Source organism: Protopterus annectens, chromosome 1.part1 (assembly GCF_019279795.1).
Source record: "Protopterus annectens isolate FY-2018-M chromosome 1.part1, PAN1.0, whole genome shotgun sequence".
Classification (NCBI taxonomy): Eukaryota; Metazoa; Chordata; order Ceratodontiformes; family Protopteridae; genus Protopterus; species Protopterus annectens.
The window spans coordinates 1,243,030,402-1,243,045,280 of NC_056726.1; the positions used below are offsets into that span (position 1 = coordinate 1,243,030,402).

Sequence of the window (14,879 nt, forward strand, 5' to 3'; positions counted from 1 at the left end):
CACAGAGAGAGGAAGAGAGAACAGCACTGCTTAATTCATTACAGCTCAGTGATGCCCCCAGACATTTCTGTAGTTATGTCAGAGACAGATGGAAAGAGTAATTCCAGCAGCTTCTAAATCAAGAAAACCCTACAGAAGCTGTACTGACGCTGACATAGCATATAATGAAAAAGAAAGAAGAGACAGCCTTAAAAGAAGTATGAGCTGCACTGAGGAAAATGAAGTCAGGGAAAGCAGCAGGCTCAAATGAGATCAAGATGTTGGGTAAGTTAGGGGAGAAGTGGCTTCAGAGAGAGCACTGATTGCAGTATGGAGAGAAGAGTGTATCCCAGGTGACTGGAGAATAAGCATTCTAGTAAGAGTATACAAGAATGAAGGGAACATTCACAACTGTGGCAGTAGAGAGGTTTCAAACTCCTGCCCCACTGTAGGGAAGTGCTGGAGAGGGTAGACTGATAAATAATGGAGAGCAGTAGAAAGTAAGATGGGAGATGATCAGTTTGGATTCAGATCTAGATGCTGCACATCAGACCTGATGTTTGCGGAGTAACAAGATAGTTGAGAAGAGACTAGAGATGAGGAAAGAGTCCATCTGGGCATTCCTACACTTAGCGAAAGCATATGATAAGATCCCAAGAAAGCCGATTTGTATAGTCTTTGATGGGTCAAAGTTCAGGAGGTACTGGTACAGTTAATGCAGACTGTGAACAAGGACCCAATGGCACAATTACGAACATTATTTAGTGTGACAGAGGGGTGTTGTTCGTGTTTCACTGTTGCAGTCATCACATTTGGGTTATCTGGTTGCAGTAGCCCTCAGTTGGCCTGATTATCAAAGTCTTGGGTCCTGTGTCGGTTGCTGTCCCATCTTCCATGACATCAGGTAGTCAGGGGTATAAAGCATGCAGCCGACACCATTACATCAGTCTTTCTTGCCGTGTGGTGCCCAAAGCAGAAGCAGTTTGCAAGTGCCGGTCGGTCGACTCCTGAAATTTTTCTTTTTCGAGTTTCAGAGCCGGTCTTCAACTAAAGCTAAGTACCCCGTCGGGGAAACTTTTTCTTGCTCTATATCAATGTCAGTAAAAGTCAATAATTGTATTTCTTGTGGAAAGCAAATACCTCATAAAGATTTTCATTCGTACTGTATTCCTTGCCTAGGCCTTGACCACGGCGTACCTCGGTGTCGGTTTTGTGCCTTATTTAAACAACAAACTATTCGTCATCAGTATATTTACGCTACTAAATATTTTGACACTCAGTTCAATTACCCAGATATGACTTCCATAAGTCACCCGACTACCGACACTCCATAGATAAAGACAGAGACAGGCCGCCTAGGTCCAAAGCTGCCAGTGACGCTTCTCCTAAGCTAGTTGCCAGTTCACAAGTACTCAGCGAGTCGCTTTCGCAGCCACTGATACCCGCTACTTCAGATTCGCAGGCCTCTACTGAGACCCTTTTGGAGTCCAGTATGCCATGAGATACTTCAACTGTAGAACCTGTGGATGTCTCTACCTTGGATGGGTCCGGAGCCGCTGTGCAGGCACCAGCTTCTGAGGGTGTATTCAGGCCTACTGACTTTCATTTTAAACCGATGCCATCTTCTTCTTCAAGCCTAAAACTCAATCCATGCCTAGAAAACCGACACCCAGACCGCATGGTCAGGCCTCTGTGCCTAAAAAACAAATGATAAGAATGGCTGAAGACCTTATTACTTTAATCAGGGGAAGCCAATCTTCCCCTCTAAGAGACCTAGGTCTGAATTTGCTTATGATTCTTCTGATCAGGATTCTGAAATTTGTTTCCTCTGATGACCATGATTTACCCTTATCTACCTATGAGGATTCTGATGGAGAGGGCTCTATTCCCTCTGCTTCCCCTCCAGAAGATTTCTCTTTTGGTGAAACCTTGCATGCTCTTAGGGAGCATTTTCGCTGGGAAAGCCAAGATTACTCTGATTCTAAAAAGTGGCTTAGGGATTTCTTACTCCTGCCGCAACACAGGTCTTTAGCTATCCCCCTGTAGTGGACATTGTTGATGATGCCTTTTCAGAATCTAGCTTGGCCCCTGACTCCTAACCTTCTGCTCCCAGAAAACCAGATAGATATTACAGGGTTCCTGACTCTCACAAGTTCCTCTTTAAAAATCCTACTGCGGATCCTGAGACCATTTCACAGGGACCCAGGGGCATTAAGGCTACTACTGCCAAAAATCCTACCCCCTCTGATAGAGACTCCAGGGCTCTGGATAGATGGGGTAAGAAGATATACATTTCTGCAACTTTGGCCATTAGGGCCTTGAACTGCCAGTTTCATATGTTAAAGTATCAGCAGCATATTATTGGATTGTTTAAACAGAAAATTATGTTGATTTGTGACTGCTGAAAATAAGGATTTACAAGATTTAATGCATTCTGCTGAACAAGTTGGAAAACATACTTTGCAAGGTGGTTTTGATTCACTAGAGGTATCTTGCAGGGCTGCTGTCACTGGGTCTGTACTTAGAAGGCATGCTTGGCTTAAGGAGCAATCCTTGCCAGATCATGTTAAAGCTAAATTGCTGGATGCTCCCTTAAACCAGGACTGCCTGTTTGGTAACAAAGCAGATGAAGTACTTAAAAAGATGGAGGAAAAAGCTAAATCTATGTAAACTGTTAAAGATTTCCTGCAAGTACAGCCTCCAGTATTTAGTAGGCATTGGCCCTCTAGGAATTGGTCCTTTCCTGCCTCTTCCAGGCCTTCTCAGTCCAAACCCAGAACCAGCAGAACACCCATGCTTCAGCCCCAAGGTACGCACAGGACTAAGCAGTGGGGGGCTCTTTCCTCCAAAGCAGGGAGTAGTAAGACTCCCCCCATGGTAAATTGTCTCAGTGATTTAACTTTAAAACTTCCAAGCCCTTCTCAACTGACTGCTCCTTTAGGGGGAAAGATTGCTCTGCAGGCAAAAAAGTAGGAACTCATTATCCAGGACAAATGGGTTTTAAGTATAGTTTCCCAAGGATATAGATTCCACTTTCACACTTTACCAACCCTAAACGGTTGGCCAGATCTATCCCCAAATCAGTGGGCAGAGGCTCAAAAGCAAGTTATCTGAAGTATAAGGGCTGTTCAAACTGTCCCAGAAGAGGAAAGGGGACAAGGTTTCTATTCAAGACTTTTCCTGGTGCCCAGAAAAGACAACTCCTGGCATCCTATCCTGGATCTCTCTATTCTAAACACTTTTTTGGTAATCCCAAAATTCAAGATTCTAACTCTTCACCAGTTGTTTCCTATGCTAGGCAAGGATGCCTGGTTGGCAACACCAGATTTAAAGGAAGCCTACCTGCACATCCCAATCAGGGAATCTTGCAGAAGATACCTATGCTTCAAAGCAGGTTACATGCACTGTCAGTTCTCTGCAGTGCCCTTTTGCTTATCTACTGCGCCCGGGTATTCACAAAGTGCCTAGCTCCAGTCATTGCATTTTGCAGGCAAAGAAATATTCAAATATACCCATACCTGGACGTTTGTCTTATTCAGGCAGAAAGCCAGGACATACTTTTGAATCATCTGGCGTTTGTAGAAAAGGTGCTAACTTCTCTGGGGTACACCATAAACGAAAAGAAATCACATCTTGTACCCTGCCAACAAATTGTATTCCTGGGAGCAAGCTTGAACATAACTTTCCATATGGCTTTTCTCACGCCAGAGAAACAAGTTCATTTGATAGCTTACTTCAAACTAATGGCCACAAAGACCCTGCTATCTGGAAGACAAATACTGCAAGCCTTGGGGTTCATGGCCTCATGCATTCTCCTAATTCCATATGTAAGACTGCATATGAGGAAACTACAGTGGTATCTAAAAATCCTATGATGTCAACATTCTCAGGATCTAGAAGCTATGATTCCTATCATACCTTGCCTACAGTTAGAGTTCCTTTGGTGAGCAGAGGCATGCCACCAAAACAAAGGACTGCCATTCACTCTACCCCCTGCCACCCAAACCCTAACAACAGATGCATCAGACTATGCATGGGGGGCTCACTTGGCAAGGAAGTGCATTCAGGGCAAATGGAACCCAAGTCAAATGCATCTGCATATCAATCAAAAAGAAATGTTAGCTGTAGAGAATGCTCTGACAGCCTTCAAGGACCACATTCTTCCAGGACAATTGATGTTAAAGATGGACAACACCACTTTTATGTGGTACATAAACAAGTAGGGGGGAACCCACTCATACCCTCTCTGCAGACTAGCCATGGCTCTGTGGAACACAGCCTTGAGCTACCAAGTACACCTACAGGGTCAATTGCTGCCAGCAAAGCTAAATACACTGGCAGACTAACTAAGCAGAAATCTCATGGATCCACACGAGTGGAAACTGGAACCAAAGACATTCAACATGTCGATAAACAAATGGGGGAGCCCAGAGATAGACCTGTTTGCCTCCCCCCAGAACTAACAATTGGACAAGTTCTGCACAAGGACTTCCCACAAACAAGCTTGGAAAGTGGATGTCCTGTCCTTCACCTTGAAAAATCTATCAGTTTATGCCTTTCCTCCTCTGCCTCTCCAAGGTACTACTAAAGATCAAACAGGACAAACCAAGGACGGTACTGATAGCACCAGACTGGCCACGCCAACACTGATACCCCCTCTTGTGCATTGTGTCACTGCTGGCACCATGGCACCTGCCTCAGATCCCTACCCTGCTGTCCCAGCAGGAGGGCCAGATACTGCACCCTCAGCTTCAAACCCTGAACCTGGCAGCCTGGCTGATTACCTGATCTCTCCGTTACCATCCCTCGGTAAACAAGTGTTGGATGTCATTCTGGAGGCAAGGAGGCCTAGTGCTAGAAAATCTTATGCTGAAAAATGGAAAATATTCTGTTCCTGGAACCAAACTCATGGGATGGGCACAGCAGCACCCAATTTACCTCACATTGTTCAATACTTAACTGAGATGCTTCACAAGGGCCTTTCCTTTTCCTCCATCAAAATTCATGCCTCAGCCATTACAGCACAGAACTGCCCCTCTTCTCTCATCCACTGCTCAAGTAGTTCCTCAGAGCGACCAAGAACTTAAGACCACCAGGAGAGCCCCAACTCCAGCCTGGGACCTTAACTTTGTATTGGAAAAACTCACTCTACCTCCCTTTGAGCCAGCTGCAAGTGCAGAGTTGAAATGCCTTTCTTGGAAAACAGCCTTCCTTTTAGCCATCACTTCAGCAAGAAGGGTGTCTGAATTACAGGCCCTTATGGCAGTGGAACCTTTCATCATCTTTCATGCGGACAGGGTGTCCCTCAGGACCAATCCCTCCTTCATGCCCAGGATAGTATCCAGTGTGGCTCTTAATCAGTCCATTCATTTGCCAACCTTCTTTTCTGATCCACAGAACAAAGGGGAACGTATAGTGCACAGACAACTTAGATTTTACTTGGATAGGACTAAACCTCTCAGGAAATCTGAACAGCTGCTGGTGGCATTTGCTGCAGGGGCAGAGGGGAAGGCCATTTCAAAGCAAACCGTTCTAAATGTATAGGCCATTGAATTCATTTCTGCAATAAGCACCATGGAAAACCTATCCGACAGGGAATAAGACCACATTCAACCAGGGCTGCATCTACATCTATAGCCTTTCTCAGAGGTGTCCCTACCAAGGACATCCTAGAAGCTGCTACCTGGAGTTCTGTACATACTTTCACCAAGCATTACCATTTGCCAATTTTCTCTAAATCCAGAGCTGGCTTTGCCACTGCAGTCTTGCAGGGCCTTATAGCTAGTCCTAATGCTATCTAATTTCCTCCTCCCCATCCTTAGCTTTGGGGAATCTACCCAAATGTGATGACTGCAACAGTAAAACATGAAGAACATAGTACAGTTGTGTACACACCATAAATGTAGATGTTCGAGTGTATTCACTGTTGCAGTCCTAGTTACCCTCCCTCCAACCCCCTGACTTCTTTTGGCTACACCTGTTTTCCTTTTTACTATGCTTAAAGCTTTTTGGTGTATTTGCTTTTTTGTTGGAGGTGTAACCTTGTATATATATTGAATTGCTTCCCATTAGGGGTCACCTGACATCTGGGGCAAGAAAAACTGATGTAATGGCGTCGGCTGCATGCTTTATACTCCTGACTACCTGACGTCATGGAAAATGAGACAGCAACCGACGCAAGACCCAAGACTTTGATAATCAGGCCGACTGAGGACTACTGCAAGCAGATAACCCAAATGTGATGACTGCAACAAGGAATACATTTCAACATCTACATTTATGGTAAGTGTACAAAACTGTACTTTCCTAATGTGAGTGGGTGTGCATCAGGATGCTGTTCATTCTGGTGATATATTACATTAGTAGACAAGGTCGGAGGGGACAGATCAAGGAATCTGCTGTTTACAGAAGATGTAGCATTACAGGCAGACTGTGAACAAGAACTTAATCAAATGATAGGGGAATGGAATACAAAACTGAAGGCACATGGGATGAAACTGAGTACAGATAAGACAGTTGTAATGGTAGCAAATGGGGGAAATTAGAAGAGGCTGAGCATTCAGGTAACTGTTTTGGTATTTCCCATTTAACAGCTTCAGGTGTCTGGGAAGGTTGGTTAAGGAGAAGGGAAATCTTAATGTGGAGGTCAAATCTAGAATCAGAGGGGGCTGCAGGCAACTGGCAGTGTGTCAGGGGTAGTGTGTGACAATAGAATGCCAGTGCAGCTGAAAAGTAAGGTGTACAAAACAATGGTGCGACCAGTACTACAGTATGTAGTGAAGGCAGAGCATTTGATGAAGTTAGAGGTAATGGAGATGAAGTACTTGAGACAGGTGGCAGGATTCACACTGTGGGACAGACGGAATAAGGAATTCAAAGCAGAAGTCCAAGTAGCGCCAATTGTTGAGCAGGTCAAAGAGAACAGATTACAGTGGTTCAGGTACATGTGAAGGAAAGCAGAACACAATCAAATGTAAAAAGATATGAAAGACAGAAAGAAAGCAATAGGAAATGAGGGCAAGAAAGAGCTGAATGAATTGTGTGAGAGAAGACGTGACACTTGGGCATGATTGTTCAAGAAGGTAGAAGAGTGGCTTTGAATCAAGAGAGTTGGCAACAGTTAACTTGACATCTCTACCTCATGTAGTAAATGGGGAGGAAAGGAGTTTGATGTTAATAATAATGATATGATGGCTTCTCATTTAGGTGTCCCTTGGAGATGGTAGCGTGCAGTAAGTTCTGCATATGAGATCCACTTTAACTCCATTACTGAAGATGAGTTTTATTGCTGGGAGAGTTTTAGCCGGTTTTAAGTAGAATATCTGTAATTCCTGTTACTGCTTTGAAATGTATTACTGGCCATACATTTTGAGTAGCTTTAGAGCTATTATTGTCATATAGTTTATGGATAGACTGCATATACGACACCTTAAATCCTGTTTTAGCAGGCTTTAAGGCAGTCATGTAATACTTAAATTATTTCTCAGTAATTTATTTGAATATTTTGCTATTATTAATTAACTTATTTCTGCCTTTGTATTTTCTATTTGCTACTGTGTAAAATGCATGCATTCTCATCTGACTAAACTTAACCATGATGAAAATGAACAGCTTAAATCCTGTTTTTTTTATTTTACATTCTTGTCTTACACTATACTGAGCTATCATTGTTTGTCTGTCTCACAGTAATTCAATTTGTAAAACTGATTTGTGTCTAATTATTGGTGCTGTCACTCCTTTTTTTTGTCCTTGTGTGTTTTATGATGCAGGTACAGGATGCAGTAACTCAGCAGAATGTGAACCTTACAGACTGAATATTGTACAGCTGTCTCATGATGATGTAAATGAAGAAGTGATTACATTCCCTCTTAATATCAAGGAAGAAATTCCAGAAACCCTCAGTGATGTAAAGCAAGAAGTGACCATAAAGCAGGAGAAAGTTCTGGAAGACTCCCCAGTCTGTAAGTACATTAAAAACCATTATGTTTTCCACCTGCAAGACCCCATGCTAGGGTGCTTGTCAAGTCATTGAAGGAGTTTATGGTGTTCTCCTGAAGGGAACAAGATAATGTGTAAAACGCTAAGTACAGGTATTCGAAAAATTACACAAAGGCTTGCTTAATTCATTTTTGGACACAAAGCTGTGAGTTTAGATGGTTTACAGATGTATAAAATATTGCCTTTCAGTTCTTTGACAAACTAAAGTACCGTGCGCATACAAGGAAACTTATACTGTTGTGGTGGAATAAAAGGATGTTTAGAAAGTTCTACAGATAACTAGCATTTAAGTAGTGTCGCAAAATTCTTTCAGAAATATTTCAAGGATTAAAAAAAAGCTTTGTTGTCAATGTTAAAATTCTCTCTGTTGTGGCTTTCTGGAGCATTTCTGTCTGTAACAGATATGATTTGGGATCAGGTAATGGACTTGGGCTCTTACTGGAAGCCTAGAAGCTTGCAGTAGGGAGCTAGGCATACAGGGCAGCTCAGACAGACTTCCAGAGTAGAGTTGGAATGTGCATACTGCAAGATACACGTGAGTATATGTGATAATACAAATTGCTAATGGTACAGTGTTAGCTGTGACAGACAACTGCAGCAAGTCCATACATTCACGCATTAACATCTGTATCAGTGTAATCTGTAAAAGCAGGAGAGAGCAATGAAAAGGGCAGATATTCTGGCAGGATGGGGGGGGTCATGCATCTTTATTTATTTATTTATTTATTTATTCATTCATTCATTCTAGTTATTTATTTGTATTTGTTTAACTTTTGTAGAGCACTAATGCACAAGGACTTTTTTCAGAGTCAGCCAGGGAGCACTGCCTGGTTTAAGGGACTTGCTTGGAGTCCTGCAGTGGGCAGATGGAGGCTGAGGAGATCAAGTCCTGGATCATAAGAAGCAACACGTTAACAGTTAATCCTTTGTGCTAACTGTCAGAGTGCCTCCTGTCCACCTGCTCTTTGAGATGATACTGTGTTTGGCCTCATCAGTGGAACCCCAGTCTTGAAGGGGGAAGCCCCTCAGACTTCAGGAGCACAAGTGAACAATGTAAATGGGGACAGCTGGGGAAATGCAAAATATGTTAGATGCAACAATGATGGTCAGCTGGGGAATGCAAACATGTAAGATGCAGCAGTGATGGGTGGCTGAGGAGTGCAGACATGCAAGGTGCAGCAATGATGGATGGCCGAGGAACTCAAACATGTAAGATGCAGCAATGAGGGGCATCTGGAGAACACAAACATATTAGATGCAGCAGTGATAGGTGGCTGGGGAATACAGACATGTAAGATGCAGCAATGTTGGGTGGCTGGGGAATGCAAACATTTAAGATGCAGCAATAATGGTCTGCTGGGGAATGCAAACAGGTAAGATGCAGCAATGATGGGCGGCTGGGGAATGCAAACAGGTAAGATGCAGCAATGATGGGCGGCTGGGGAACACAAACAAGTAAGATGCATCAATGATGGGTGATTGGGGAATGCAAACAGGTAAGATGCAGTGATGATGGGCAGCTGGGGGATGCAAACAGTAAGATGTAGCAATGATGAGCTGGGGAACACAAGCATGCAATATGCAGTGATGATGGGCTGGGGAATGCAAACAGGTAAGATGCAGCAATGATGGGTGGCTGAGGAATGCAAATAGGTAAGATGCAACAATGATGGGTGGCTGGGGAATGCAAATATGTAAGATGCAGAGATGATGGGCAGCTGGGAATGCAAACAGGTAAGATGCAGCGATGTTGAGCTGGGGAATGCAAACATGGAAGATGCAGCAATGCTGGGTGGCTGGGGAATGCAAACAGGTAAGATGCAGCAATGATGGGTGACTGGGGAATGCAAACAGGTAAGATGCAGAGATGATGGGCAGCTGGGGAATGCAAACAGTAAGATGTAGCGATGATGGGCTGGGGAACGCAAACATGCAAGATGCAGAGATGATGGGTGGCTGGGGAACACAAAATGCAAGATTCAGTGATTATGGGCTACTGGGGAACCCAAACAGGTAAGATTCAGTGATGGGCGGCTGGGGAGCATAAAATGGGTAAGATGCAGTGATAATGGGTTAATAGTGAACACAAACAGGTAAGATGCAGCGATGATGGGTGGCTGGGGAATACAAACAGGTACAATGCAGTGATGATGGGTGGCCGGGGAAAGCAAATGGGTAAGACTCAGATATGATGGGTGGCTTGGGAATGTAAACAGATAATATGCAGCAATGATGGGCAACTGGAGAAGGCTATAAGATGCATCAAGGATGGGCAGCTGAGGAATGCAGACATCTAAGATGCAGCAATGATGGGCAGCTGGAGGAACGCAAACATGCAAGATGTAGTGATGATGGGTGGCTGGGGAATGCAAACATGCTAGATGTAGCTATGATGGGCAGTTACAGAATGAAAACATGCAAGATGCAGTGATGATGGGCAGCTGCAGAACACAAACATGCAAGATGGAGTGATGATGGATGGCAGGGGAATGCAAACAGGCAAGATGGAGTGATGATGGGCAGCTGGGGAATGCAAACAGGTAAGATGCAGAGACAATGGGCGACTGGGGAACACATACAGGTAAGATGCAGCAATGATGGGCAGTTGAATATAAAAAGTTGTAAGTGAAGAAATGCTGAGTGTATACTCTGCAGTGCAGAAAAAGATAAATATTGAATTTACCAGCTGCCCATCTTCGCTAGGAAGACATGATTGAGAGACCACGATGCTTTGCCAGAGATGGCCTGCATCTGTCTCCCTTAGGCTTCATGCCTCTGTCAAAGGCTTTTGCCTCCCCCATAGTGCCTTTTAGGCAGTGCCATGAGGTCAAACTACCAACATGAACATTTCATCAAAATGCAAATTAAAGGTCATGCTGCTAAACACCAGGAGTCTAAACATGAAACTGCACTCTTTGAAAGCATTCTGAACCCTGGAAGATGCTGACATTTGTACAGTCACAGAAACCTGGTTCAGACTGTGGAGAGCATACTAGCCATACCAGGTTACTCATCCTATCATACATTCAGACTCCAAACCATTGGGCAACAAAGCAAAAAGAGGTGGAGTTGCAATATATATTAAAGACATACACATCTCCAGGCTGGTCAAACAGTATGATGCACAGGAGACACTCCAGGTGCAGTTAACAGTTGACAAGACCCCTATTCAAATCATAGCTAGCTACAGTCCCCCAACTTTGACTCAAGATGCCCACTCCACCTATCTGAACCTCTTTGAATCTATCAAGAGTCAACCCTTTACCCTGATACTGGGCGACTTTAACTATCCAACCATGGATTAGAAGAACTACTCATGTCAAAACACAAAAGTCCAGAGATTCCTTGATTTCATCAATGCAAATGCCTTCCAGCTGGTCAGCACCCCTGCAAGTGGTGATAACATCCTAGACTTGCTATTGACCAGCATAAGTAACCATAGCAGCATCCCTACAGTGTCATCCTCCCTGGTAGGATTTGAACACAAAGCGGTCACTTTAGAAGTCACCATCTCCTCCGACCACCCCCCAAGCTAGGGTCAAATAGAAAATCTTAAGCTGATTACAACCTCCTCAGGGAAGGTATAAACAGCTTCACAGCCCCCTCTGCTTCCGTAGGAACTGTCACATATCTCCAAACCTACACAAAAGTACTATACGAGCATTTATATAGCTGCATGGAATCAGAGGTACCCGACAGGACAAGATCATCCTCCTCAAGGAGGAGTAAACCTGTCTGTTGGACATCAGCAATAAATAAAATATGTAATAAAAGGAAAAATTGCTGTCCAAGACCAAGAAGGAGCAGGCGCCTAACTGGAAGTAATCTCTCTTTAGTCTGAACAAGCAAGTAAGAGTACTAATGAAATCCTCCAAAGCAAGCTTCGAGTCCAAACTGGCCACATCTACTAAAAACAGTCATAAGGCCTTCTTCACATATGACTGTGGTCTCAAAACAAGCACTCAGATCTGCTCAGAATCGGTGGTCAAAGACACCACACACAAACCCCGTAGATATAGCCAACCTGCTGGCAGACAGGTTCAGTGAAAACTTCATCCCTCTGTTCCCCAATCAGTAAATCAGGACATCGCCAGCATCTGCCAACCTTCACTTATCTCTAGGGAGCAAGTCCTCACTGCCCTCTCAAAGGCAAAAAATACAGCCTCCATGGGACCCGTTAACATCCCAGGCTGCATTGGAACTTGCAGCACCACTAGGCACCCTTTTCATCCAAAGCCTGAGCACCAGCTTTGTCCCAGCTGAGTGGTGGACAGCCACTGTCATCTTTTTGCAAAAAGGTGGAGCATTCACCGATCCAGGAAATTATAGACCCATCAGCCTAACTAGCCTGATCTGCTAGGCCATAGAATGGATTGCCATGGATCTCATTAACAAGGACATTGGCAACTTTCAAACACTCAGTCCCACATGGTTTTGTCAAGGGGAGGTCATGCCTGTTAAATTTGGTTAACTTCTTTGAGACAGTCACCAAAGCCATGGATGAAGGGAAGACTGTGCACACTGCCTACCTTGACCTGGCCAAAGACTTCGATACTGTTCCCCACTCAGATATAATAGATAAACTCCTCAACTAGGCATCGATCCATATGTTACCAGATGGATAGCAAACTGGCTCAGTGATAGAACCCACCTAGTCAAAATAGGGGAAGCCATCCCAGGCAGTAGACCTGCAACGAGTATGTACCCCAGAGATTGGTCTTGGGGCCTCTGTTGTTTGGGAATATACTTTTCTGAGGTGCAGGCCAACCAGTGGGCTATATCTGACCAAGTTTGCAGATGACTGCAAGCTGGGCATTGTCATCAGTTCCCCTACTGATGTGGACATCCACCAAAAGGGTCTCACCCACAGAAATGACTGGTGCCAGAAACATGGCCTCAAACTGAATGGCAAAAAATGCAGCATCATCCCCTTTGGGGGAGAGTGACATCCCCACAAATTATCACATTAGTAACAAGGTCCTAAGCATGCAGTCAGTCGTGAGGGACCTGGGCACCCAGGTTGATAGCAAACTGACTTTTGAACACCATATTGCCTCTGTTGTATGGAAAGCTTTCTACATAGCCCACCTCATTAGTAAGGGTATCTCATCCAGGGACAAGGAGGTTATAACATCCCTGTATTCTTCCCTTATAAGACCCATTATTGAGTTCAGTGCCCCTTTTGGCATGTACCTCACCAAAGCACATGCAGCAACTTGGGAGACCACAGAGGTTCCTCACCAGGAGAATCCAGAGACTCAAACATCTACCCTGCACAGATAGGCTAAAAGCCCTGTCCCTCTACTCATACAGACTCCTCAGAGGTTACCTTTGTCTGGCTTACAAAGCAATCTCAGACCTTGCCTTGATGGGACTGCTGCATATCCACAAGTCAAGCTCCACTCAAGTAACTCGCATGCATGACCCAACCCAGTCTGTGACATCAATAGGACTTGTTGACAGGACAGATTTGTGTCTCAGAGACTCTCCCTTCTGTGGAATAGACTTCCTCTCCATGTCAAGCAGAGTACCTCATTAACCCTTTTTAAGCGCAACCTGGATAACTGGATGAGGAACAGAAAATACACCCCAGGCACTCCACCTATGTCCCTGACTTGTAGGAACATGCGCTAAATTCTTGGCTAGGCTTGTAAGGGCTTCAGGGCCAATAGCCTAGTAACTACCTATGATCCTGTGTGAGAAAAGCCACAGTTCTAAATCTAATTTTGAGTAGTGAATTACTGTCTCTTAACACTGATAGTTTTATAAAAGAATTTGCCTACCTGCTTTTGACTGTGTTGAGTGTGCATCATGAGAACAAGTTCTGACACTGTATTATTACTGCTGCAAAGATGACTGCACACATCAGAGCAGTATTATCTTTTTGGACTATAATTATTTTCTCTTGTTTAAGACTAATAGTAGATGTTAATTTATGGTATGCTTTGCATCAGTGGCCTAATATGTCTTAGTCATTTATTGAAAACATAAGAGTTGAAAGTTGTTGATTTCGTTTTCCACATCAAACAGTCCAGTTCATATTCTGGTATTGGCACTGTGTAATGGTATATATTGGGATTATTGCTGCATGTTTGAGATTCCATGCTTTTGATGAGATGTTAAATCAAATTCCTATATATCCACATTGGTGGACATTCTAGTAGAATTGTTTAGGACAGCACATTGTCTCAGTGGGAAGATTACTGCTGCACAGCTTAAAGATCATGGGTTCTCTTCTGAGCTCCTGAACTTGTGGAGTTTGCATTCTTTTCCCATGTTTGTGTGGATTTTTTCAGGGTACTCTAGTTTCCTATCCATATGTGCATGTACATGTGCGTGTGTGTTTATATGTATATAATATATAAGATTTTTATGTACGTTTATAGATGCATATATATATATATATATATATATATATATATATATATATATATATATATATATATATATATATATGTATATGTATGTATGTATATGTATAGAGAGAGAGAGACACACACACACACACATTTATAAATGACAGTTCTCTTTCCTGTTTAACAAATAAATACAATTCCATGATAATGGTGTTTTGAGAGTGACTAGATAAATGTTTATGCCAAAGGAAATGGTACTGTTGAGAGAGACTAGGTGAATATTTACTTCACTTCATCTTAGCCAAAAGGCTGAGGAAATGGAACCAATAGAAGTAGTACAGTCCTATACATGGTACAAAAGATAAGCATATTAAAGTGCATTTATTATTTGCAGTGCGTACATATGAAAACATCTACATAAATATACAAAACAAAAATAAAGCGAAAGAAAACCATGTATAAAAATTTCAGAATTATGTATAATCGCGTTAGAATTTTTTTTTTTTTTGCATTGCCTGTTGCATGAAGTGTTTCTTGTCTAAATTT

At 43.2% G+C, this 14,879-nt stretch overlaps 1 protein-coding gene across 1 annotated transcript in view; it reads left to right on the forward strand.

Annotated features, from left to right (window-relative positions):
* Window positions 1-6,692: 6,692 nt before the first annotated feature.
* The window catches only part of LOC122815957 (zinc finger protein 436-like), a 340,690-nt gene continuing 332,503 nt past the window's right edge, over window positions 6,693-14,879 (forward strand). Inside the window, exons 1-3 of the mRNA XM_044088843.1 lie at window positions 6,693-6,919; window positions 7,186-7,211; window positions 7,749-7,940. Of these exons, the coding sequence (XP_043944778.1) occupies window positions 6,693-6,919; window positions 7,186-7,211; window positions 7,749-7,940 (445 nt within the window). The remainder of the gene's footprint in view (window positions 6,920-7,185; window positions 7,212-7,748; window positions 7,941-14,879) is intronic.